General features: G+C 37.4%; 1 protein-coding gene and 1 long non-coding RNA gene across 3 annotated transcripts; one reads left to right on the forward strand and one right to left on the reverse strand.

The window, feature by feature from the left end:
• Nucleotides 1-4291: 4291 nt before the first annotated feature.
• LOC116408885 lies at nucleotides 4292-4644 on the reverse strand. The gene is made up of 2 exons (XR_004221370.1): nucleotides 4456-4644; nucleotides 4292-4353 (listed from the first exon to the last, which is right to left on the reverse strand). It is a non-coding gene; the product is annotated as an uncharacterized LOC116408885 (long non-coding RNA).
• Nucleotides 4645-4805: 161 nt separating this feature from the next.
• On the forward strand, nucleotides 4806-24042 carry senp1 (SUMO specific peptidase 1). Of its 2 annotated transcripts, none has more exons than XM_002933697.5 (18): nucleotides 4806-5078; nucleotides 7106-7155; nucleotides 7347-7450; nucleotides 8476-8548; nucleotides 9008-9179; nucleotides 11108-11270; nucleotides 11721-11824; nucleotides 12250-12500; nucleotides 13238-13304; nucleotides 14097-14135; nucleotides 14221-14305; nucleotides 15242-15385; nucleotides 15666-15797; nucleotides 16544-16747; nucleotides 18275-18354; nucleotides 20539-20623; nucleotides 20713-20808; nucleotides 22373-24042. In XM_002933697.5, the coding sequence occupies exons 2-18, from the start codon at nucleotides 7152-7154 to the stop codon at nucleotides 22433-22435; spliced, it is 1866 nt and encodes a 621-aa protein (XP_002933743.1). In that variant the 5' UTR covers nucleotides 4806-5078; nucleotides 7106-7151; the 3' UTR covers nucleotides 22436-24042. The 2 variants fall into 2 exon arrangements, with proteins under 2 accessions (XP_002933743.1, XP_004911967.1); XM_004911910.4 differs by having other exon boundaries at nucleotides 4854-4950.
• The last annotated feature ends 3232 nt before the right edge of the window (nucleotides 24043-27274 follow it).

Consider the following 27274-nt stretch of genomic DNA (forward strand, 5'->3'; position numbering starts at 1 on the left):
TGTTGTATGTGCTTTGTGCACCCTTGCCCTAAGGTTCCAAAGCACTCACCTCTATCTAAAGTATCTGCAGATGCAGCGGTCTAGTAAGGCTGGGCTGTGAATAATAACTGCTTTGTATCGTCAGGGTGGAAACCGTCCTACATATATTATGATGGTTTGTCAGTGGGATTTTAATATACTGTGATATGGAAAATATTGTTCAGCCACTAGGATCTTTGTTGTTGCATAACTTGTCTATGTATTCCCTGCATAGCCACCTCCTCATATGTATGTCTCTGCCTGTAATCTGTCAAGAACTATGTATAGATCACCATAGCTTTGTGATAAGCTTACATAGGGAACTTGAATGTTCTGAATGCTTGCTATAATTAAAATATTAGTTATCTTAGTAAAGTTATCCATTAAAATATTATAACATACCAGAATCACAGCAGTAAATAACTGAAACTTGACTTGCCTTGGGGGTGACCTCTACCTGTCCTTTCTGGCACAGTGACCTTTCCCCCAATCCCCTCAGCTCATACATGCCCACTGATACCCCAACAAAACTGGCACAGTCACCACCCAAACACTATTAATATAAGTAAAGCCCTCCCCAAGCAAATAGTGACCTACTGCCTCCATCCTACACTGGTATATTGATCCCCCCAGTACATAATGACCTCAACAGGGTAATAGCTTGGTGACCCACCCCCCACCACACATGCTCTAAAGCACAAAAGGAGCCACATACAGCACATACTTGCAAAGTGACCACACATATTGTTATAGCAGACCCTCCTCAGCACATAATAGAACAGCCCCCCAGATACTGGCAATGCCCCAAGCTCATGCTGGCATACTGACCAACCCTTCTAGAACAAACTGATACAGCTCTCCCAACATATACCTGAAATGTTTCTCAGCTTATATGGCCCACACCAAGTGGCATCCCATCCCTATACTAGCACAGTAGCCATTCAACTCATACTGCCAAAATGAGCACACATGGCCAGTAATCCACCCACCCTAGCACATACAGACCCTGTGAATAAGCCCATAAATTTACCATCACCGTCAACCAAATTAAGAAAATGTATTCATCTTGATGGATATGGGCCCTCAAGACCAATAGGTGACACAGTAAACTGGATCCCTGCAGTATGTATCTGCAAAAGCCTCCTGTTTAAAAACCATGGCATTAGAGGTCCAGTAACACCAAACATAAAGATGATTAATTTGAATTGACACACTAGTTATTCAGAACAACAGGAACAACAATTACCAGGTGCACAATAAGTATAGGTGTCATAGCTAATGCTGTGTAACAGATCATATTTCAGTCTCCTGGGTTAAGATGGTCACATAAAGACCAAATAGATGTAGTATTAAAGGGACAGTATAATTTTTCTACATGTTTTCCTTTGTATAATTTACAGTGACACAAATTACATTTATTTATATTTATTATTTAACTCATAGTTTATAAATATTAATACTTAAAGATTATACATTATGCCACTAGGTGGAGTATGACATGAAAACTAACTAGAAAAATCCTTGTACGATTGTAGTATCCCCAGATTTTTGTCACTCCCCTGTAATCCTTGGAGCAGACAGCTTCCATACAATTGCATCAGGGCTTTGGTGTCAGTGACTTTTTGCAACTCAAGGAACATCATGTAATATAGATTCTCTTTGCCCTCAATGGCAATTACCTACAAGCAATAATGCTAGCACATGTTAGAGGACTGTCACTTGGAAACATCGCAGTCCACATTACAAGGCAACATTCACCCTGTAAGCATTTGCATAAGCGCTTATCATGCTTTCTAGGAGTTATGTAGAATTTTTGAAAGTTCAGGCTATGTGAACATTAACTTTAAGTGAACAGAGTGCATTTTACTTCTTTGGTGTGACTGCCTTTGCTATGGAATGCAAAAAAAAACATTGCTTTTATGACTGCTGGAACAAGAATGCGGCACTGTGTTCTTTATTACACTGCAAAGCAGAAGAGTGTGAGATAAGAAAGACAAAGCAGTGAAACCAAGTATGACCTTAGTACTCCCAGCCATGTCATTTCAAATGTATTAAAGAAATAGTAAATTAAGAAAACAACACATTATTTGAGTCTGTATTAAAGATCTTTAATGTGATCAAAGAAAGCGTTTCTGGGATTCAGTTTAGTACACAATGTCAAGGTCACATGATTACTACACCTACACACAATAAAATTCATGCATACTAAATATGCACACAAACAGCTGCAGACTATAACAATTTCTGGCCAAACAGGAACAGAATTAAATGAGCTCTTTTAGTGCCAAGGTGCTTTTAGTGCCAAGGTGGTTTCCACCAAAGGAAACCAGAAAAGCAGAGTTTATAGTGCTGGCACCTTCGTGGTAACTTGAGAGCCAGAACCACAGATTCTACAATGTAAAGCACTTAATAGTTACGCGTACTGGTATGTTACCCTTACAAATACTTCATTATTTTATAAGCTAAATCCAAATTATTTGTAACTTGATGTTGATCAACTACAACTCTCATCTCCCCTCAACAGATGTTCAGCAACAGCTGCACAGCTACTAAATCTCTAAAGCTGCTTGCTTATGGACAAAGCACATCTTCACCCAGATATAAGGGTCTTGTGATTTGCCCTTTGCTAGAATGGGACTGGAAAGCTGATTATTACTGGCTGAATGTTGGCTTTTGCTCTTCTTAGTTCCTCCTCAGCACACTGACAAATTCAGAGCAAGGAACATAAATAAAAAATGCAATATTTCTAGTGAAAAAAAAGCCATAGGTAAAATAATTGCTAAGTGTTGCAAAGTGTTGGCAAACCCTGTCATAAATAGGGGTTTGTTACATATAACAGATTATATGTAAAAGGGACATTATTAGTTTAGTAAAGAAAGTAACCCTTGCCAGAAAAGATCTTGTAAACTAACTATGGGCTTTGCATGATACCTTATGTAGACCAACACAGATATTCTTATATTTATAGCATTTGCTGGAGCTTAATACGTTGTCACTATATAATGAAAAATAATAATAATAACTAAATAAATAGATAATATTAATAGCTGCCTGCTTTGCCTCCTATCAACACAATGACTGGGGGAAGATGAGATGCAGCCAACTGAGAAGTAAAGGGCAATGGTACCACAATAAAGCCTACCACGAGACATTGCTAATTACAAATGACTCCTGAGCAGTGTGAGAACAATGCTACCCAAACAAGCTCACAGCCATTGCTCACATACAGAGCTACACAGATGCATTTCACACATCAACACACAGGGAGTCCTACAAACTAGATGAAGAGGAAACTTGTCACATATTCAAAAAGGCAGTGCAAAAATCATTACAAAATTACATGGCGGCTAAAAATTATTTTGTAAATTCCAGCGTACACAGGTTTGAAGACTGATTCACTGGAATTTATGTGCAAAGGGTAATCCAGTGGAAAATCCTTTGCAACATTACAAATATACAACACATCTTTTTGCTGAAGTTTGCATTTTTGGCAAATAACGAGTTTGATGTTATTACAAATATGCCCCTATGTAATTCTGTGGTTAAATGTAGAGGCAAGCTGAAGTTGGATGTAGAGATTCAGCCCAGAACTGGATAAACAAATTATTAGAAAAACAAATACACATATGCATGCATGAACTATCTGATTTTGCCTTTGGAAAAAATATTCCACATGACAAAACCAAACCTTGTCCCATAGAATATGATAAGGGTGGAATCCAACAAAAATGCCCATGAAACACACTGCTCTAAACATGGATGCCAGAGTACAAAGCAACAGAGAAGCAAATGCATGCACATTGCTACAAAATCAAAATAACACAATTATGCAAATGTACAATAATGTTAAATGAATAGAAGCGCTTGCAGTATATGAATAAATAAATGATGATGATGATAGTGGTTAGCTGAAATCTCAGTAGGTATAAGGCTGGTAGGTTTGCTGTAAATAAGTGGATTTTCATGCATAATTAAAACCAAAGTTTTGTTCCCTTCAGGCACAAACCTAAATGGACAACTTTCATAACTAGCACAGATTTCTGCAAAACATTCTGTAGTTTCCCATGTGAAGAAATCAGTAGCTTGCAACTTTGTATCGCTGAACAGCAGCGTTTGCCAGACTGTTGCAGACCAAGGCTAGCTGGAGGACGCACAATAAAGATTGCTGATGCTGGGTATTTAACATAACCCATACTTTTCTGATTGTGTTGATTAAGCAGCTTGCCCAATATTAAAGATACAAAAATACAATATGGTAAAATAATTATTTTTTAAAAAACATCTGGTTGTGTTGCTGACTACAACTCCCGTCATTCACCGACAGCCTCTGTGTTTCTAAATAGAGTAAATTCGTAACTTTGTGAGAATCAGTGAATGGAGAATCCTGCATAAATACATTACTACCACAAAAGAGGCTAACTGTGTACAATTCATCACCTTCAAGATGTAATACAGTAGCCATGGTCCTCAGCCTCTGTTCGCCTTTAGAGTAGGAAAGTGGAGTAGTTCAACTGGCAGCCTGCCACCACGCTGTGCAATACTATATTCACTGCACAGCGCCTTCTACTGTTACCCATATGGGAGAATGCACACGCTGCGGACATCTTTCTTTTGGGCAACTAATCTCTTGCCAGGATTTCATTCTACAAATAACTTCATGAAATCATAATAGTTAAACAATGACGCACTCAAGCTTGTCAAACGCGTTTTGACCATCTCGGCTATACATTTCCCAAACATGCTATGGCGCCATTGGCTGTCACTGTGGTCACGTGTCACAGGCCTACGACTCTCTTTACACACAGCCCTACGAGAACTCCCGCGGAAAAGGAACTCTCCCGAACCGTTTCAACAAAAACAACTTTATTGATACGCCGGCGAACAGACAACACAGACAATTTCGGACGATCAATATTATGACACTTTGCTGATGTGCGTATGTCTCCGTTGCCCTCGTTGTATGGCGTGAATAAGTTGGGGTATATTCTCTCTAGTGGTGCTCTTTTCTTCCATTGGTTTTGTCGCAAAGGCAGTGTTTGGCAAGCCGAGTAGCGAGAGAGGTGAGTGTGCGCGCCAAGTGCCCGGCGTGCTGTGAGGGAAAAGGGACTCCAACCAAAGCTAAAGAGGAAGCTTCCGTTAGGCATTGCCGCTTTCTTGTTTCCTTTACCGAGCAAATGTAGTGGCGCCGGGACTGTAACGTGTATCGGCGTCAAGTCTCACTCTTATCCAAGTCCTTGGGGGAATGTGTGCCCCCTCCCAGCCAGATCGTTGGGCTGTGCTCTCTCTAGTACAAGTGCATGGCTACTTCATAACATCACTCAAACACTATCGCGCCAATACTTGTGGGATGATTCCCATAGCCCTGTCCGCCTATAGCCTACATCCCTTACTGCAGCTTGCCTTTCCCTCTGGCTGTATCGCCGGGTACAGTGTATGTAGGGCAGCTAAGTAGTGTGCAGCTCCAGCTCCCATCCCTACTGCACTCCTGCTTGGGAATAGCCACAGCAGCAAATACTTATTCACCTTTAATTCCCTCCCAACTGGCTGTCAGGCTCAGTGCCACTAGCAGGGGCAGTGCCTCAGTAACTTATAAAAATGTATGATCTATATGAACCTATTTGTGTGTGAGCCATTCAACTGCAATGCCAGGAATATCTAGGGCAGCAAATACATTTGTAGCTTTCATTGAGTGTTGAAATTATAGGACAAAGAATAAGGATGATTTGGCCGAACCTTGAAAAAGTGTTGGGATATAGCCAAGTTTGACCAAAATCCTGGATCTGTGGTGCGCAAACTGAGTATTTGGCACCAGATTATTTGGTGTTCCATTATACAGGGCCAGAACAAGGGGAACGCAGACGTGGCACGTGCCTATGGCACATTTATGGGTGGGGTGCTACGCACATACCTCTTTTAAGTGTTGGACCAGGGTACACAGGAACTGCCAGTGTCGGACTGGGACCCCAGGGGCCCACCAGAAAACGTTAGACTATAGGCCTACTCTCCAAACTATTTTTCCCCCTTTCCTCACACAAGCTCTTTATTCTCCTAGTCTTTCTTATTTACATGCTAGCATCTATTCTTCCATCTATTTCTCCTCTTTGTTCCTATTCAAGAATAGGGAATGACTGTGAGGTGAACCAAATGGTTAGGAGGAGAAGGGCCCACTGACACCTGGGCCCACCGGGATCCTTTTCTTAATATGGTCTGTGATAGATGGTCCAAAAAAGGCAGTTTCTCTTATTGTCATATATATATATATATATATATATATATATATATATATATATATATATATATATATATATATATATATATATATATATACAGAAAAGAACAGAGCACACCCTAATAGTAATCAAATGCCCCAGGTGCTTGCAAAAACCATGTATATAGCAAGACAATGAGCCGCACACGCAGGGACTTTGTTAGAAAACAAAAAATTTCTTTAATGAAAACGATCCAACGTTTCGAGCACCAACTGTGCTCTTCCTCAGGGATATATATATATCAATCCAAATGGTGTCCGCACTCCAAGGCTCAATATTCTGTGGGGTGCATAGCCAAAATTATGTATGTATAGAAAATAATCATCTGTGGCCAGCACACCCTTCAATGTTTTATCAAAAATGTATTGAAAATATATTGTTAAAACCTTGTTTTAACAATATATTTTCAATAAATTTTTGATAAAACATTGAAGGGTGTGCTGGCCACAGATGATTATTTTATATAGCCACAGTTCAGGAACCGCTCACTCAGGTCTTATGTAGTTTTAATTAGTTTATTCAGGTGAACAGAGGTCCTCTGTTCACTTGAATAAACTGATTTAAAACTACATTAGACCTGAGTGAGCGGTTCCTGAACTGTGGCTATAACTTGGATTTTTTCGTGGTAACTGCACCCAGGCGAATCATACTATTTTTTATAATATATATATATATATATATATATATATATATATATATATATATATATATATATATATATATATGTGTGTGTGTATTATTATTATTCAAAGCGAATGGACATGTCGTGCTGCTTGTCTTTTAATATTCAGAAATTGTGTTTCACGTTACTCTTTCAGGAGCTAATTATTGCTGGAGAATACTAGTAATGCAACAGACTTTAATATGGGTAAGCTCTCTTGATATTTTAATTGTAACTGATATAAAAGGTTTTTGTAAATTATGTCTTGAAGATCTAATATATGGTCTTTTTCCCCAAAGTGCTAATTATCCACAATATCCTGTTTGAAACAATTTTCTTGGAGAACAGAATATATACTAAGTACTGATAATATCTTATAATGATTTGTTTTCTTTAAGATGATGATGTTAAAGAAATGATATGGGAGAGTGAAAACAACTCTACATTGAAAGCACATTGTAAAGAGCCTGCACAAAATTCTTCTTATAACTACAATTTTCAGGTTTGTTGCCATTTTTATTATATAAGTTGCATGATCTTAAATGGTAAACATATATGACTTTTTGTTCACCAAATATATAATGGCACTCAGAGACGCAAAGAGGCTTCAAGGGCTTATGGCATATTTAGCCTCTTGTCTTTGAATGCAGTAGCAGCAATGAAAACTTCAAGATCACCTCAACTCACTTACCTTTTTTTTAGGGCAATAGCAACAGGTAGCTTTTGATATCCAATTATCCACTAAGCATGTTTTATTGAGATCATCGCTTGCTAAGTGCTTCTTGTAGTTGTCTTTTTGGAAGTGACCAGTGTTAGAGCTCCCTCTCTGCATTTGCATAAAAATATTTAATTGTACTGTTGGAGCTGGTATTTCAAAACTTGATTTAGGCTGTAATCAGTACTCAAGGCTAGCATGTCAGAGCTTCACAGTTCTGCCCAGCCTGAAGGGAAAACTGACTGCTACAACACAAGGTTTAAGGTTTGAACAGATTGTAAAACCCAAAATAAAACTGTGTACAATTATAGAACATGTCATTCTAAGTCAGCGGTTCTCAACCTGTGGCTCGGGACCCCTTTGGGGGGTCAAAGGACCCTTTCACAGGGGTCGCCTAAGACCATCGGAAAACACATATTTCCAATGGTCTTAGGAATAATATTATTGTTGGGGGTCACCACAATATGAAGAACTGTATTAAAGGGTCGCGGCATTAGGAAGGTTGAAAACCACTGTTCTAAGTGACCTTCCAATATACAATTAATCAATTTATTAAAAATTGTTCTATAATTTTGTAAATTACAGTTACAGATAAATGCAAAAAAAATGAAAATCTATTTTCATTATGCAAAATGTTATATGTGGGTTCACCTATCCTATACAAGTGAATAGAGCACTGGGGAGTTCCCCTCTGGTAAACACTTTTTTAGTGTTATTTAAATCTCCTTTTTCCAGCCTCTGCTTGCAAAAAGTGTAAATTACAAACCTACTTAACACTGATTTCTTAATTACTTCTTTTTTCGTTGTTGCAGTTTCCTGCTTTGCATCATAAGCATTTTGAGATTTCTTCGATGAACTCTATTCATAAACCGAATTACGTCTCAGGTAAAATGTTTTTGATTTTTCTTGAGGTTTGCAGATCGTAAATATCAACCATATTTAGTACTTCCCTTTCCCCTTACAATTTAAATATTACTGAATATAATTTGCAAACATTCCCAGCTTTATTCAACGTAAAATTAAGGCTAAGTTATGCAGGAAAATGAAATCATTTTACCCCAACAGCATTGGGAAAAAGTTCATTTTAAGACTTAATCATTCTGCGAAAACGTGTGTAGTTGTGTATGATTTAGTACTAGCACAAGCCCAGTCTTTAAAGAGCACAATCAAAGATGTTGAGGGCCTGGGGTTTATTGATTTGTTCTTTTGCTAAACATGCTCAAGAAAGGTTTACTCTGGTCTATAATAAATTTGTGATTAGCATATGAAATGGGTATTATTGTTAACATTTTGGATGTTTGTGCATCAGTTAAATGTTGCCTTTTTGTTTAATTCCACACAAAGAAAAATTTGAGAGAACCATGCCTCCAGGAGACAAAATGATAATACATCAGTCCTCTGAATTAATAAAAGGAAAGCAAAATGGGAATGGGTACGCTATGCTTCCTGCAAAGGGAATATTTTTTCAGAAACCAAGAGTGCCCAGGTCTTCCCACATGGAAGCACGAAAGCCGAGGTAAACATTTTGTCTTTGTGTTTATAGGATACAAACATACAAACATTTACAAGAGATACACATTTTAAACCTTAGATGAAAGACTTGTGGATGAGGTGTAGCATGCTTAACAATAGGTTACAAAAGTCTTAGAAATCTTTTCTTAAACTAAGGATTATTCTTTATTGATGTTTTCTCTTAGTATTTTGGGTGCAGAGTTAGCCTCTCATTTCTGAGAATAATCTGTCATTTTGAGTTTAAACTACATATTATTACCTGAGTACACAAAAGTCATTTTGTACTAAGAGGAGGGAGGTCAAAATAAATATGAAATTATGGGTTTTAAAGTCTTTGTGCACACCACAGTTATGTGTTGTCTGATTTAGAACAGAGCAGGAGGCTTCATCAGGAGTGTGCTTTATTGCATGAAAGTAAAATCCTGTCCAATCTCTCCAATCCTCTCTAGACTTCTTAAAGGAGAAGGAAAGGCTAAGTCACTTGGGGGTGCCAAAATTTTAGGCACCCCCAAGTGACTTTAATCGCTTACCTTGTACTCCGGGCTGGTGCCCCTGTTAGGAGAAAACTGCACCAGCCCGGGTTACCTGTAGGGAGCGCTTCCTTCTTCTGCGTTTCTTCTGCCGACAAAATCCCTGGGCCAGCACAAGTGCAGAAGAGTGAAAAGACTTTCTTGTTAAAGTTTGGCTTTTCACTCTAATGCGCATCCGCAAGCGCACCAACGCGGAACTAGGAAGTGATTTCTGCAACCCTGGGCTGGTGCTGTTCTCTCTTAACAGGGGCACCAGTCCGGGGTACAAAGTACGCAATTAAAGTCACTTGGGGGTGCCTAACATTTTGGCACCCCCAAGTGACTTAGGCTTTCCTTCTCCTTTAAAAGTATAGAGAGGCAAAAGACTTTGCATGCACATAATAAAAAGTATGCTTAAGGTGGGCATATCCATTCTGTACAGTATTTCAACCAACCTTCACATGTATTTATGGATTCTGTTTATTCATACTGACTTCTGGAAGGATCAGAACAACAGTAAAGAGGAGCTGCAGCTCCTTTCCAGTATGGTTGAAATCTTCCAAAGTGCCTGATTGACTCATAGAATGTATGGCCAACTTAAATTTAGCGAAAGACCAGTAAGGAGCAAAAAAATTAAAAATCTGTCATTAGTGGTTTAATGAGAACATTAAATAGAAGATAATTATTTGTATGTCTCTTCCACATATACTAGAAGAACAGAAAAACATCATTACTATCATTTTAAAAATTCTGTCTTTATATTTAGAATTGTAGATGAAGAAATTGTATTTAATTTTATTCATCTTGTCAGCAAATCCCATTTAGAATGTATTCCTTATCTACAACCTTTAGATACTGGCTGTGGTAGATTAAAAGGGAAAGCGTATTATACATTGCTTATTATGTATCCTTAAACTAACTTTAGTATTCAAAATTTCTAAATTTTGATTAATATATTAATTTATCATATTCTTTTGATTAGAAGTCTTTGGTTTGCCCTTTCATTTAAGTTTACCTTTGCATACATTTTGGTAGAGGTGGGTCATTTTTAAATACACAGTAATTACTGGAAATTATATATAATATAATGATACAAAATGTTTGAATTTGTCACTAATGACATATACCAAGAAGCAATATTTTAAGGATGGTGATTACTTTTTGACCATAGTAAGGATGGTGCTTACTTTCTACTTTTGATACATTGCAGTATTTTTTAAACTAAAGCAGCCTAAAAATGCAGACTCGACTTCCAACAAAAGCCAGTCAAGCAGCTGTTAAACCCAATGTATTGGGCCCCTGGGGTGGCGATTATACATTACTTACCAGAAAATTTGGTGTCACTTTGTACTCTCTGTTACTAAATAAGTCAAGTTTGCTTTTTTTGCTGTTTAAGAATTTGTTTTATTTCTCTTAAATCCAGTGGAGCTTTAAATGCTGTTTCTGTAAAACCGAATCATACTGTCACATCAGCTTATGAAAAGTCCTTTCCATTTAAGAACATTTCATGTTCTGCTTCGTTGGCTGGTCCTTGTCGTCGAAGCCCTAAAAAAATACAGAGGCGCCTTCCCAGTACAGTTGAAGAAGTAAGTATGTTATTGCTGTTCTTGAGGCAAGACCCCACCCTCCATTTCCCCCTACTTTGCATGTGAGTCCTGTACCAACCCTGTATAAGATTTGGTGCTTTCCATATTCTTTCTTTATGCTGTCAACTGCTAGCAATATGCTTAGCTTGAGGAAATACAGATAATGGGAATAACAAAAAAAACCTAATTGATGGGTAAAACATCACATAGTTTGTGAAAAGAATATGGTTTACATTGCACTGTTTGCATTTACAATAAATATTATAACACAATGCAAACTTTCTTTCAAAATTTTACTTTTAGAGTTAGGTCATCTTATCCAAGTGTTTGATTGAACTAGATTCTATGTTTATTTATGTTGTCACATATACATTTCTTTAAATAATTCCTGACCATTTGTCCATGTCATTTGCCTTGATTTTTTTTTTTCTCCCTTTTGACCCATAACAGACAGTACGTGAAGAAGAAAAGGAAATATACAGGCAACTACTACAGGTGGTGACAGGAAAATCCTTCTTAGCCACCAAATCCACATCTGTTCTGCCTCCACAGGTGTAAGTTGACATTTGCTTTACGTCCTGTATAATAATAACCTGCAAGATATCTAACTGGCCTTACCTGTGCTCATCTTGGGATATCTTGCACATTTTACCTAATTCCTTCTCTGTGTCAGATAATCGGATCATTTGGGAGGTGCAACCCCTTTCTGAATCCAGACTGGCAAACAAAGTTAATCATGCTCAAAGTGATAGAACTGAGCAAAGAAGTGTCAAGAGATGCTTACTTCAGAAACTTTACCCTTTGATGTGTAGGACCCAGCCCAGACATTGAGAAATGTCCCTGTTACACATTTATGACAAAATCACTGTAAATACTGCTAAAATCATGAAATTGAAAAAGTGGTCAGTAGAGAACTCTAAATTTAAAATTTTGTTATGTGAGTATAGTTCCCTTTAAATATTGAACGTATTTTTTTCAGGTCTAGATTAAGTTCAGATAACAGTATTTGCGGCCAGCCTATTGCTTCAAGTTTGAGTTCTCTAGAGCCAAGTAGTTTGGATACAGAATCTTCGTGTCGAACATCATTTAGCTACTTGCAGCCATCCGGTCAAATTTCAGAACCACTTCTAAGCAACTCAACAAATTACAAAGTAACTTCTGACACGCAAGGAGCAAGTAACCAGCAGCTTCCTAAAGAAAAGTTTGTTCCTACATCACAACAGTCTCAAGGTAAAACAAATATAATTTTCTTACTATATGACTATATGTCATATTCTGACTAAATGTCAGAAACCTTTATCAGGGGTGTTCCAATTAACACTTACTTCAGCTCTATATACTGATCAAAAGTACCTGTATTTTGATTTTACAACTAGAGCCAAGTTTGAAGTTGCATACGATCCTTGGGGAATTTGGTATCCTGTGCTTTTTGCACATTAGAAAAGGGCCTTGTATCCTGGCTGGCTTTATTATAGTTGCATACTCATGTCTTAGTGCACTTTCTCCTCTGTGCAGTGTATCTGGAAAGTGCATGGACATTTACCTGCTGCTTATGACTTCAAATAGTTACTTATACATGAATGTACAGTCGCTATAGGGCATCATCTTGTGCTAGTTGGCTGTCTATTTAGGGAATTTGGCAAACGGTGTAATTGCTACCATTTGCTGCCCTCATGATTTCCAAGCTGGGGGAGTGGGTAGCAAAATGCTTATAGTTGCCTCTCCGTAGTTTTTGATTCTAGGCACTCTGTTATAGTGGCACTCTCTCTGCCCTGTACACTGACTGCACCAGCAGTTCAGGGCAATATTAATATCGGGGCATATCTGTAGTGGGGCAATTGCAACTGTTCTGCTGCCTTCCTACCCACTGAGCTAGAAATTATGTGAGTGGCAAAACTCTTCCAACCAGGCCCTGCACTATTGCCCTTAGACTGGTTCAGTATATACTGTGTTTTGTTTATTTACAGGTTCAGATTCAGTCATTGTTTTAGATCCCGTTGTCAAACCTCAAGTACCAGGTCAAGTACCCACTAGGTAATTTTTTTTTCTCCTTATTTTGAATATTAATGTATAAAGAGACCAAAGCAAATAGGCTATCTGTGCACAGTGGAAATATATGTTATAGACATTCAATTAAAATAAAAATTATGCCACCCATTTGGGTGAGGAGCATAGATCATAGGTTGTAAGGAAACCAAACATGCTTCAATTTCCTTGTTATTCAAATTACTTACCTGACACCCCGGGCCAGTGCCCCTGTCGGCAGAAAAATGGGGTACCTGTGTGCGAGCGATACTCTTCCTTGTCACTTCTTTCTTTGTGATCCCAAGGATGGCACATGCACAGTGCAGTGAAAAATCTGTCTTTTTTGTTAAAGTTTGGCCTTTCACTCTACTGTGCATGCACAAGCGATGCAAAGACCGAGGAAGGAAGAGGATCAGGTACCCGGGCCGGTGCAGGTTTTTTCTAACAGGGGCACTGACCCTGGGTATTGCCAATGACAGTCTCTAATTAATGTATTTTAAGACTGTTGGCTTAAAATAATATCAAGTATATGAAGCATTTCCCCATTAAAGAAAGTGGATTTATTTGCCTTTAATTACAAAAATAGTATTAGTCTTCCATTGAAAGATTTTGGCACAGTTATTAATGCATTCATTAGATAAATTAAATGTAGAAATAGAAGTATTAAGTTTACACTGCATTCCGTTTTTCTGTGTTAACACTATACAAGTTAGGAAAGGTAAGATCTGATTTTAGTTAGCATTTTTAGACCATTATTTAGATGTGTTATTCATACTCTTGCTGTTTTTTTCCTCTTTCTAGTCAACCTTTTTTCCATGCAGAGCTTTGGATTAAGGAACTGTAAGTAATAGTGTTTCTATAAGTGTCATTTACTGGTGTTTTGCTTTACTAGCTACTAATACTCTTAATGCTTGTACTTTATCAGCACCAGTTTGTTTGATTCAAGAGCACGAGAAAGGAGGCGTCAAATTGAAGAACAGAAGGCAGTTGCCTTAAAACTTCAGAAGCAGGTAGCTTTTTCCACTCAGTTTTCACCTTATTGCATGTAGTCATTGAAGATCTGGAAATTTCACAGCTATTCATTCAGCTATTAAGAATCACAACTTGTAGCTAGGACAGTATGTAGAAATAAAGCACCAAACCTGACAAAGAGAAACTTGGTAGTGAAATAATTTTTAAAGGGCACCTTTCAGCGTAAAATTGCTTCCCCACTAGAGGTGCAAGCTAATACAGCCCCTCATCGGACTGTGGGCTCTGTTAGCCCGCACCTCTGGTGGGGGAAGTTTTTTAGGGTGATAGGTGCACTTTAAATACAGTTTTTAAGCGCAAAGGTAAATTAGGGCTTTTGCAACAGCCTGGCTGTGACTTAGTAGAGATTACTTGAGGCTCATACAGTTGCCAGATACAAGAATGTGCTGCTTTACTTTTCTGGCAAGGTTCCTGGTATATCTTTTCTATTGAGCTGACCAGTACTTTTTTTTTTTTTTTTTTTTACCCCATGAGAATAGCATTTGTTCAACCTGAGACACAACAGTAAACTTTGCTCCCTCCCCAAAAGGTACAGGGTCTATTCATGCTCCTTGATCAAGGTTTTGAGGTTTACTCGCAACACCCAAGTTATGTAAGCTTATACTCCTATTTGGTTAGACCAATGCAATATATTTAAGCACAGGCTCTAACTGCTAACTTTAGCCCAATTTCAAGTATCAACATTATCATAAACCACTGTGATAATAAATATAGCTTCTGGGAATTGATTGTAATAAGCAAATGTCTGACACATGTTGTAACTTGCTATTTCTGTATGCCTGAAATAACCAATAAAAATTTTAAGTTAAAAAAAAAAGAGAATAGCATTTGTTTTGGAAGTGCGCACACACAACTTTTAAATGCAAAAACCGACTTGTTCATTTAACTAATTTTTTTAAAAAATTCTAAATGTTTAGAGGCTTCAAGAATGTTCTGTGCAAGACTCCATAGATTTGCACCTTCGTGTACCTCTTGAAAAAGAAATACCTGTTACATTAATTCAAAAGCAAGAGGATGAATCCACCCAGTCTGAAGAGATTGAATTTCCTGAACTTACAGAGGTAATTTCTTCCCACATTCACCTTTTTAGATAGAGCAACATCACAATTTCTGACTGCATATCTGTTTAACCTAATTTCTTTATCCATTTGCTTTAAACAAGCATGAGTGAGGTGGTGTGTGTTCACATCACAAGTTGCATTATCACTAGAATGGTTCTTCATGACGTCCTTTTTTTTTATATATACTTTTTCTTGAATATGTACTTAGTGCTTCTTAATGTGTTGTGATATAATGTTCTGTGACTGATGTGCATTCTTTTGTTACCATTTTTATTATTAGGCTATGGAAAGAGAGATTAAACGTGCTCTATTTGGTGGCAGCCAAGATCAAACTTTAAGTGAAGGGTACCGGTTAACAATTACACGGAAAGACATCATGACTCTTCATAGTTTAAACTGGCTAAATGATGAGGTATGTTCTCCTCTCATCTTTTTTGGCAATGATGATATTTTTAATTTATGTTCACTCTTATAAGAAAAATGTTGGTTATGTTACTAGGCAAATAGTAAGAAAGAAGTGAGAATGTTTGTGAACATTATGTGAGCAATTTGCAGTTTTTCTCCCATAGTTCCTATTATTAATGCAAGGCTTTTAATATTGTTTTTTTAGTATAGGAAATGCCCTTTTTATAGCATTAAAATATATTTTATTGCTGCATTATAAAGTTGACTGGATTCATGATTATTATTGTATACTTATCTTGAAATATTAAAGTCACTAGTTAAATACATTTTTCAGTGTTGAGAATTAGTATACTTTAAAAAAATGACTTTTTAAAAGGCTAGAATTCCTTTCAGTCATTGATATTTCTGGAGAATGGCTTTGGTTTCCAAGTAATTTTGTACTTTTTGTGAGTTTTTAGTATATATCTAATTAATAAAACACATAAAGAACAGTAATGCAACATTTAAAAAAAAAAAAAAAAAAAAAAAGCTAATTTCTAATAATCCTGGTAGGCAGTATCACTAAAGAAGCCAGTATATCTTTTATTGGAGCAGAACATCCGCTTCTGTGTGCTTAGCACTAGATTGGGACCTGGTTTGTTAAGTAAAACTAAAAAGTCAAATAATCAAATTTGTGATTCTTTGATCCTTGTGCCAGTTCTAAATTTGTCGTAAGGTATAGATTACCCTGTTTTTGTTGTTTCTTTGTCACAGATCATAAATTTCTATATGAATCTAATAATGGAACGAAGTAAACGGAAAGGCTTGCCAAAAGTTCATGCTTTCAATACATTTTTTTTTACCAAGTTAAAATCTGCTGGATATCAAGCAGTGAAAAGATGGACAAAAAAGGTGGACATATTTTCAATGAATATTTTACTGGTACCTATTCACCTTGGAGTACACTGGTGTTTAGCAGTAAGTAAGACCCCTTAACTCTACCTTTAAATGGCACTATAATTTGATTTTGAGTTCTTCAGTAAAAAGTCCCAACTTTAACAATAACTTTCCTAATGGTACAGGTGGTGCTGTTATATATGAACTAGAGTTACCGTGATCTATCATATGCTTGAAAAAAAAAACAAAACTCCAAGGCAGAGTTCTACTTGCAGTGAGATGAAGTGAGATGGTAGCAAATCACTTATAACAGTGCTGTCCAACTTCTGTTGTACCGAGGGCCGGAATTTTTCCGACATACGTGGTGGAGGGCCGATAATGGAAGCCAGTTTTGACCACTCCCCTTTTTAAAACCGCACCCACTTGAAACCACACCCATGTTATCACATGACCATACCCATATTAATGGTTGTAGTACAGCAAAAACCTGCCACACTCTGCCTTCCCTACCATGCCTGTGTGCCATACTCTGCCTTCCCTACCCTGCCTTTGTGTGTGCCATACTCTGCCTTCCCTACCCTGCCTGTGTGCCATACTCTGCCTGCCCTACCCTGCCTTTGTGTGTGCCATACTCTGCCTTCCCTACCCTGCCTGTGTGTGCCATACTCTGCCTGCCCTACCCTGCCTGCGTGCCATACTTTCACTGTGTGTGCCATTCTTGGCTGGTTTGTGCCATACTTGGCCTGTGTGTGCCATACTCTGCCTGCCCTACCCTGCCTGTGTGCCATACTCTGCCTTCCCTACCCTGCCTGCGTGTGCCATACTTTCACTGTGTGTGCCATTCTTGGCTGGTTTGTGCCAAACTTGGCCTGTGTGTGCCATACTCTGCCTGCCCTACTCTGCCTGTGTGTGCCATACTCTGCCTTCCCTACCCTGCCTGTGTGTGCCATACTCTGCTTGCCCTATGCTGCCTGTGTATATGGCACACACAGGCAGCCTACAGTGACACAATGCTGGCACTGCTCCTACAGTCTGCACAATAACTATATATTAAAAAACGTTTTAATTGCAGTACCACCTCAGTATATGTTCTTTTTGTAGTGTGCAGGGTTTATTTGTGGGTTTCTACTGCTCCTGAGGTGTGAACAGGGGAACAATGGGGGTGATTACAGCCTGAGACTGAGGTGTGAACACTGCAGGGGTTGATCAATGCAGGTATTAAAAGGTGTGAAAAACACAGGGGATTACATATTTAAACAATACAGCCTGATTACAGCCTGAATCTGAGGTGAGAACCATGCAGGGGGGGCAGTTAATCACAGTACTGATACAATTTAAAGCTTACACAAGAGTAAGCCATCAAAGCAGCCAGGTGGGGGGCCACACAGAGGGGCGGCCCGCGGGCCGCCAGTTGGACAGCACTGACTTATAATATTAATTTAGATTCTGTTTATCTTACACAAAGCTTGGAAATTCCTGTACAACTATATTATTTAGTTTTGTATAATTTTTTTATTATGTTTTATCTATCATTTATTTAAGTCCAGATTCTTGTGTACATATGAATAAAAGAGAATTAATTTGTAATGGCACTTTCTGTTTTAATAGGTTGTAGACTTTAGAAAAAAGTCCATCCTGTACTTTGATTCAATGGGCGGATTAAACAATGAAGCATGCAAAATACTGTTGTAAGTAATTGTTTTTATATGAATTTACTCACTGCCATATATAGCTGCATACTAAGCAAACCTTCCAGTTGTTTGTGGCTGCCTGGCCAAGCCAAAGGGTCAGCCAGATGTGGGCAGCCACATCCGTGCAGTGCAATTTACTAGTGGTTCACACATTAGAAGATCACATAGGAAATATCCCATGCTTGACGAAATTAAAGGGGTAGTTTACCTTTAAGTTAACTTTCAGTGTGTTATAGAATGTCCTATTCTTAGCAGCTTTTCAAATGGTCTTCATATTTTAAAGTTTTTAAATTATTTGCTTTCCTCTTCTGTCTCTTTTCAGCTTTAAAATGGGGGTTACTGATACCAAAGGCAAAAAACTGTTTGGTTCTGTTTGGCTACAATTTTACTGTTATTGTTAATTTTTATTAATTAAAAAAATAATAGGCTTTAGTTAAGGCTCTCATTTAAACCTCTGCCTAGTAATTTGGACCCTAGAAACCAAATAGCTGCTGAAATTCCACACTGGAGAGCTGCTTTAATAAAAAAAAAAAAACTAAATTAAAAACGCAGAAATAAAAAATAAAGACCAATTGCAGATTGACTCTACATCATACTAAAAGTTAGTTTAAAAGAGTATAACCCTTTTTAAGTTGACAGACTGTTCACTTAACCTGGATATTTAAGAATTTTTATTTTCAAGCAATGTTAAGTAATAGTGATGTACAGGTCGACAAAAATTCAGCCCGTGCCTGACCAGCCCATCTCTGACATCACGTAGGGGGTGGGGCAAGGTAGACACACATATAAAATTGCTTCTCCTGTAGGGGGCGCAGTTAGGAAGGGCGACAGGAAGAGGTCGTCCTGAACCTGCCCGTGACCCGAGGAACTTATGTGCGTGTTGGTGCTAGTCTGCCCGCCCCTGTGGGTCCCGCAGGTGTTGGGCTGGCCCGCACATCATTATTGAGTGCAAATAATATTGGTATTTATTATGCATAGACTGTTTTATATGGGGAAGCTTTTATATTTACTGTTGCCAAAAAAAAATAAACTCCAGTACTAAAGAGCCTGTAGTGGCTCTATTATCATGAAAAGTACAAGTTTGCTTGAGCAATAATTAAAGGAATACTGTCATGGGAAAATATATATTATATAATATATATATATATAGATATATAGATATATAGATATATAGATATATAGATATATATATATATAGATATAGATATATATATATATAAGATATATATATATATATATAGATATATATATATATATAGATATATATATATAGATATATATATATAGATATATATATAGATATATATATAGATATATAGATATATATATATATAATATAGAAAAAGGCTGAGACACACACTTATAGGGATAACAACCTGGGTGCAAATCAGATAAACAATGTAAATATGTAAAAAATGCTGATGCACACCAGGAAAATTTTATCAAAAAAAAAGATACCCGAAACGTCGATCTAAGTATCTTTTTTTTGATAAAATTTTCCTGGTGTGCATCAGCATTTTTTACATATATATATATATAATATATATATATTTTTTTTTTAAACGCATCTGTTAATAGAGCTTCTCCAGCAGAATCCTGCATTGAAATCCATTTTTCAAAAATGTAAATGGATTTTTTTATATTTAATTTCGACATTTCACATATTTCCCAGGGTGCCACAGCCATGTGACCTGTGCTCTGATAAACTTCAGTTGCAATTTATTGCTGAGCTGCAAGTTGGAGTGATATCACCCCCCTCCCAGCAGCAGATCAGCAGAACAATGGGAAGGGAGCAAGATAGCAGCTCCCAGTAGATATCAGAATAGCACTCAATAGTAAGAAATCCAAGTCCAGCTTGGGACTCCTCCAGTTATATGGGAGCAGGAGAAACAATAGGTTACCTGAAAGCAGTTCTAATGTGTAGCACTTCCTCCTGAAAGCTCAGAATTTGTTGGTTCAAGAATAAAATTTTAAATAGTAGAGTGAATTATTTGCTATGTAAACTGTAATTTAGAATAAAAATCATGACAGAATCCCTTTAATTAGTAATTTACATAAATACTGTTTCTGAGAATCAAAAGGCAAATGAATGACAGCCCACACATACGTAGATGAGCCACTTGTTCATTTGTTGTATGAAATGCTTTTGTTTTAATTATGCATTTAATAATCATCTTGCAGACAATACCTGAAACAGGAAAGCATTGATAAAAAAGGCGTAAGTTTTGACTCAAATGGTTGGACCCTTACCAGCAAGACAAGCGAGGTATGCTGTCATCCCGAATGGGTTTTAGTCATTGGTGCACAATTTTTTTATTTATTCCTTTGTAAATTTCTGATGATTTTTTTTCTTAGGAAATCCCACAACAAATGAATGGCAGTGATTGTGGAATGTTTGCCTGCAAGTATGCAGATTATATCACCAAAGATAAGTCTATTACCTTTACACAGGTATGCCAGCTCAGCTGCCTTTATGGTTATTATACTCCGATGTAGGTCCTGGGCACACATAGAGGCCAAATTTCAGACAATTGAAAGTATGATAGGAAAAATTCGGATTAAATCCGATAATTTCTGATGTGCATTTAAAAACGTGAACATTTCGTATCGTGGTGGTACGAAAATATTGTGGAATGATCTGAAAGTTGTGAAATTTTTGTATACGAACGATCTTAAACATCGTGAAAACCTTTCTGACTTTGATCCTTCTGTGCATGATTTTGGAAGCCTCAGGACTCAATGGCACTCTGCAGCTCCAACCTGGTCAAAGGAAAGTCACGATAACGAAGCTTTGAATGAATAACATTCTCATTGCGACAAATACGATTTTGTTGCACAAATTGTTGCAAATTAACAAAAAAATTGCTGAAAAAAATGCACAGTTCTAAAACTTAGAAAAAATACGAATTTTTAGTATTCATACACAATCGTACATTGATAAATGGGCCCCATAGCGCAGGATCTGCTTTTCTTCGCCTGCATTTTGTAGGCAGGTGGAGAAAAGTGGATCCACTCTTATCCACAGCTCCATGTAGCTGCATTGACAGGCTTAGCTTTAGCCAGGGTGCAGCCTCACAGAGCGAAGGTCAGCCTGAAAATGCCTGCTTTCATATTTTTATGCCTTTAACAGCACCTATGGCTGCATAGAATAAATAATATCCATAATGGGCATCCCTCCAGGTATGCATGCTAGAACTTTAGAATTGTTTGAGAGTAGGACTTCTGTTAAATATGACAGCAGTTAGACTTGCTAAAATAATAAGACTGGATTTCTTTTCAGTTGGCGATAGTGGCTGAATGCATAGGTACAGGAGAGAAAGTCTGGAACCCAGCTCAGGGGGCTTGGAATTGTAGTAAAGTTGTGCATTAGAGAGGTTCTTTCATACTTCCTAGCTTTGGGACTCCTCTCATTTTTTACAACTTTTACAAATTTCCTACAAATTTTTGTGACATTCATTTTTACAAATTTGAATGCTTTTAGATAGTTTAAATATAAAATATGTTAAAAATATATCTCCTGTTGACTCCAGTACAAGGTCACCAGGTTTTAGCTGCCACATGTTTTCATTCAGATTTGAGATTTATTTATTTTATTGAAAAATAAAACTCTGTCAAATATTAATAAATAGGTCCTTTACACCCATGGCACAGGAATTGTTGATCTCCTCGGTCCTCTCAAGGAGGTGACTGCAGTGATGGCTATGTTACTGCTCAATTTATAAAAACCCCACGAAAAAGCAGTGCAACTGCAGTCTTTATATATAAAATACTTGTTCATCTGGAAGTAAGAGACCTATTGGCATGGCATGGCCAGCATCTGCCTGTGCATTAACTAGATTGGTAATGCCGAACCTGAGGGTTCCAAAAAGAGAAGTACTAGATAAGAAAGAGATACAGTTATAGATATATATATATTTACATACAATTCATATATATGAATAAATTCCGTTCATATACTTTTTTTTTTTTTTTTTTTTTTTTGCTGTTTTTTAATCTTTTTGTTGCCTTCTTCCAGCGTCATATGCCGTATTTCAGAAAGAAAATGGTTTGGGAGATCCTTCATCAAAAACTGCTTTGACATTAATATGGAGGGACTTTTTGAAGCTTGGCAATTTTGTTGGTTGCAGCTTTGGCAAGTTTCTCAGAGCAGAACACGGACCAAGAACTATTTGATTTCTCTCCACTCGCAGGTTTACAACTGTAAAATAAAGCTTGTACTGTTATGAATTACTACTCTACTTATTTTTAAACATATTTGCCAAATTTTTCTGATATTTTGTTTAAAATAAAAAAAACCCTGGAGATCCATAGAGAAAACTATTTTATTTATATAACTGACAGGGCTCAGAAGCAAAAGAGCATTTTGTTCATTTTTGATATAAACTGTTTGCATTGGACAGTTTACATTTGTTTTCTTAAGAGGCAAGCCTTCTGGCTCGATATTATAACAAAGGCATTGCCTTTTAAATAGATGTACCATTTGCAGCACTGATAGCTCTGTTCATGAGCTCTCATTTTGTACTTTGTAAAAACAAACTAAAATAAACCTTTATATTTACAAGAATGTAAACTTTTTTTAAACATATTATACTCACCTATGACACCACAAATGGCTTGTTGAAGTTTTGTACAGCCTAAAAAAATATATATTATTTCTGGGATTTTGTATGTACTTCATTTTTCTTTTACAGATTTATTTTCAGCTGTGTAAAAGTTGTAGTTTAATAAGCTGAGTTATATTTGTAGAATTTGTTTTCCCTGTAATTCAGTAGTGCATCTTCCAGGCTACCTCAATTTGTTTCTAAAAATGTAACTGGGGACAAAATAAGGGTAATCTTAACAGAGATGAATGTATTGCAGTTAAAAGTGCCTCCCAAGAGGCCCCCACATGGATGCACAGAAAGGCAGCTTCTCTCTACGTTTGGCTTTATTTCATGATCTCTGGTTCCTTCTCTGGCGAAGGCTCGTGTCTGCAAAATGCCTAGTGACAGAGAAGGCTAACAGAGGCAGCTTTACTTTCTCAAATAACACTTTGTTATATAGTGATCTTTATATCTTTTATTATAGCATAATTATTAAAGTGATGTCACAAAAACCTTATGCACATTGTCTCTGTTATTATAGGTTTAGGGGGAAGAAATCTTAATCTATACATGTAACGGAGTATATCGTGTTCACTTTAATGTTCACGTTAAACATTTGTAGAGCACTTCCTAAAAATGTGAAACTGCTTCCAGTTATCTAAACAATTAAATAAAAAAGCCAAACCGAATTTGTCTTATAGTGAAGAGTCTAAACCCCCAAAAATTGTCTTTATTATAACCAGAGTGAGTATTGTATTGGATTCCCCAAATCATAAGCTGCCATTAGATCTTTAGAAACAGCATGGCCCACAGGAAGACAACTGCTTTTTGGTGGAGCAAATTCATGATAAACATCAGTTCAACAAACATGAGTTCATTCATTAAAAAATAGTTCTGTTCAGTAACTTGGACTAATAGATCAGGGAATGGAAACCCTCAAAATGTATCTTTGGATTTTTCTTATTGTATGGTTTTGTCTTTTTTTTTTTTTCTCTATCCATATTTTCTTACAGTGATGACTGTGGTTGAAAAATTTATTTTATTTTATATCTTTCATGTGTTTATATTGACTTTTTATATTTAAATAAACCAGTGAATAACATTCTTGCCTTATTTTTACTGAAAAATCTCAAGATGTTACCGGGTTCAGTGATGTGCCCACACAGCTCATGCCCTGTTATCGTACCAATATATATGTATGGTATAGACCAACAAGAATTTATTAACACATTAGAAGCTGTTTACATATAATGTGCCAATCAAAAGCATAAAAATTGAGCTTTGTTTTATTGGAGCTCACACACATTCTGCCCACTTTAAAGCTAGTTACTCCATAGTATCCCTCAGTAGGAAGCCCAAGTGACTTCTGGCTTGCTGCCTGTAAAGCTGGGCTCACTGTAGGAACTAGCCTTTGTCATATGACACTAATGTTCCACACTTGCTTAAGAGCTTGAGTCATAATCCAAATGAAAAGTGTGAAATTAGAAAGTAGAATTGACTAAAAGACAATGTAACAGATGCTCCAGATCATTTAAAGAAAGGCTATTTCTATGTCTTGTTCAACTGGATCCTTAAGAGATGGAGAATATCAAAAGATTGTTGACGGAACTCTGAAATATTAAGCCAATGTTGTCTGGCTATATACTGCCAGATCTGCTTAATTGGCAAGGCCACCAAACAAGTGGATCTGGGCCCAGTTTGGCCACCCCCATGCTGGGCCAAATTGTACTTATTGGGATCCTAGAGAGGGAGCTACAGGCTCAGCAGATGTGATCTCCAAGAGACGGGGATATCAAACCTACCCATTTTTAAGCCAGATATAGGTCAGGTGTTTGTGGTCCCCATACATTGATGAATACACTGCTGGCTTAAGGTGCCCATACACGTGATGATGGGTGGGCGATATTGGGGAAGAGGAAGGCTAATTCGATTGTTTGGCCCTGGGGCCAAATGATCGAATTATAATGGTGGCCATGGGGCATTCAGTTCGAGGACAGCATCAACGAGCCGATGCGGTCCCCAATCCGACTATCTTTTAACCATGCCCCTCGTTCTTGCCCCTACACAGACCAATAAGCTGCCGAATCGGTCCAAGGGACCGATATCGGCAGCTACAATCAGCCCGTGTATGGCCACCTTTAGTCTGAAAGGACCAAGTTGTCAGCTTTTATTGCCAAGTGCATGGCCTACAATTCTTTGAAAAGGAGTAATGTCAATTGCAAGTCCCTATTTATATTATGAAATTAATTGTATTGTGTCTTCCAACATCCATCCACTCATTCTTCCACCCTGCCCCCCAGTACTTTGCTTACTGTATGTTATGCTTTTTGATATTCAGCTACATTGTCCCTTTTCATTTATTTCACAACTTCGGTCATGGTGCCTCACCAGGTAGGTCCACAGGAGGAGTTGGGGGAGTGGCGGGGGTGACATGTTAGAAAATAATTAGTGGCGAATGCTTATTTGCTTACTGACATACTGCTAGAATGTTAGCCTTAAAGCTGAGAAGTAAGAGAGAACCATAATAGAAAGATATAGGAAATAATTAAAAGTAATAATAACAAAATTGGAGTCATTTTTTGTTGCTAGTGTCATTGACCCCCAACAACCAGAGAGGATTTTAAATTGCAAGCATAGAAGAAGGCAAATGTTTTAAAAAATTAAGACCAGTTGAAAAGTTAAAAAAAGAACATTCTATTTAAAACATACACAAAATTCACTGACTGATTGGGGTTAGGACATCTTAAGTTGGTAAGTTCAGGTTTGGTGAGAAGGACTAAATGCCATTAAAGACATACATTTTTATTTCTTATGGTTTTAAGCTGTTGCCCCTCTGGTGTAGGTCTCCAGCCTGACATTTAAAAAGTTTTCTAATTGTCACTGTCCACAGCAACCAGAAAGGAGATTAATCTTGGAGATTCATATTTGAATCCTTTTACTTCTTATTTAGGCCCTTGATTATTTATCCTCCTTTCTGTACCTTAAACCACTTCCTGTTGTCTCAGAATTCTCCAAGTCTACACTGTACCATATTGTATGTTTATCTGTACGTGTGTGCTGGCCTATGGATCATGACTGATAGCTATGATCTGCTGTGTATGGTGCATCGGCAGATAAAGAAGCAAAAGAGTATTTGTGGCTCCTGTTTACTTTCTGTTTTACACACCTGATCAGAATGATAGAAAGGCAGCCATATCGCATGTGACCCTTATACTGTCTCTCCTGTTCCCATGGCTACTGCCACAAGGGGCTGACTCTTGGCCTTTCTATAAATGCAGGCCAAGAATCACCCCCTCTTTTGGCATCAGCCTTCCCTTGTGACTGCACATGGATCGGATTTCAGCACTGAAACACTGGTGCCAAAATCCACTGGAGTATTGCAGTCACAGAGAAAGGCTAATGACAATGGAGGGACTGATTCTTCACCTGCTTTATTCACAGGCCAAGAATTGGACCCATGTAGCATTAGCCTAAGCAACACGCAGTTTGGATTTTTTTAATCAATAATTCAGAAAATGACCTCTACTGATTAAGTCCTCCATAGACTTCCATTACATTGAAATCAGTTCAGTTAGGAAGATTTTTCTGTCAGTTACGTGTTGATAATTAAGATGAAATTCCAACTTCTGGGAATTGATCATGATTTCCCATTTGAGATGTTCATGAATCAAGGGAAACTGTCCATGTAAGATGAAAATGATGCTTAGTACAGCTTTGGGTATTTATTCCCAGGATAACATAAATGCAATAATTATAAACAGGTATTACTTAGGCAAGGGTAGAAGAATGATTTCCCTACAGATCAAAATGTGAATAAAAGCTACGATGATTCACCCTCCTAAAAATATATCTGAAAGATGCATGACGAGGTACAGGGGGCTGCTGCTCTGTTCAGTTTATATAGAACTTAATTTAGTGGGTGCAAAATTGAATTGGGTTGGGTTTGTCTTATTTTTGCCAGCAGTACACACACATATAATTACATACAGACATTTTCTGTGCCTTTATTCTGAGGGTTAGAACTAGGTGTAGGCATTCAAGAAAAAGGCTTTGGGCGCCTATGGCCTGTCTGTGCGGCAACTGGAGGGTTTAAATCTCCAACACACTGCTTTATTTCATTGGTATAGTATTAGTTATTATGAATAAAATCTTGAATTTCGTAAAGTGATACAATGGGGCTGATTTATCAAGTTTCAAGTTTTTCCACAATTGAAATTATTTGGCACAAAAACTCCCAAATGGGAATTATGGTTTCCAAAACTTGAATGTTTGATACTAATTAAAAACAAGAACTTTGAATGTAAAACTTTCGCATCTGAAAACGTTCAAGTTTA

Source organism: Xenopus tropicalis, chromosome 2 (assembly GCF_000004195.4).
Source record: "Xenopus tropicalis strain Nigerian chromosome 2, UCB_Xtro_10.0, whole genome shotgun sequence".
Taxonomy (NCBI): Eukaryota; Metazoa; Chordata; class Amphibia; order Anura; family Pipidae; genus Xenopus; species Xenopus tropicalis.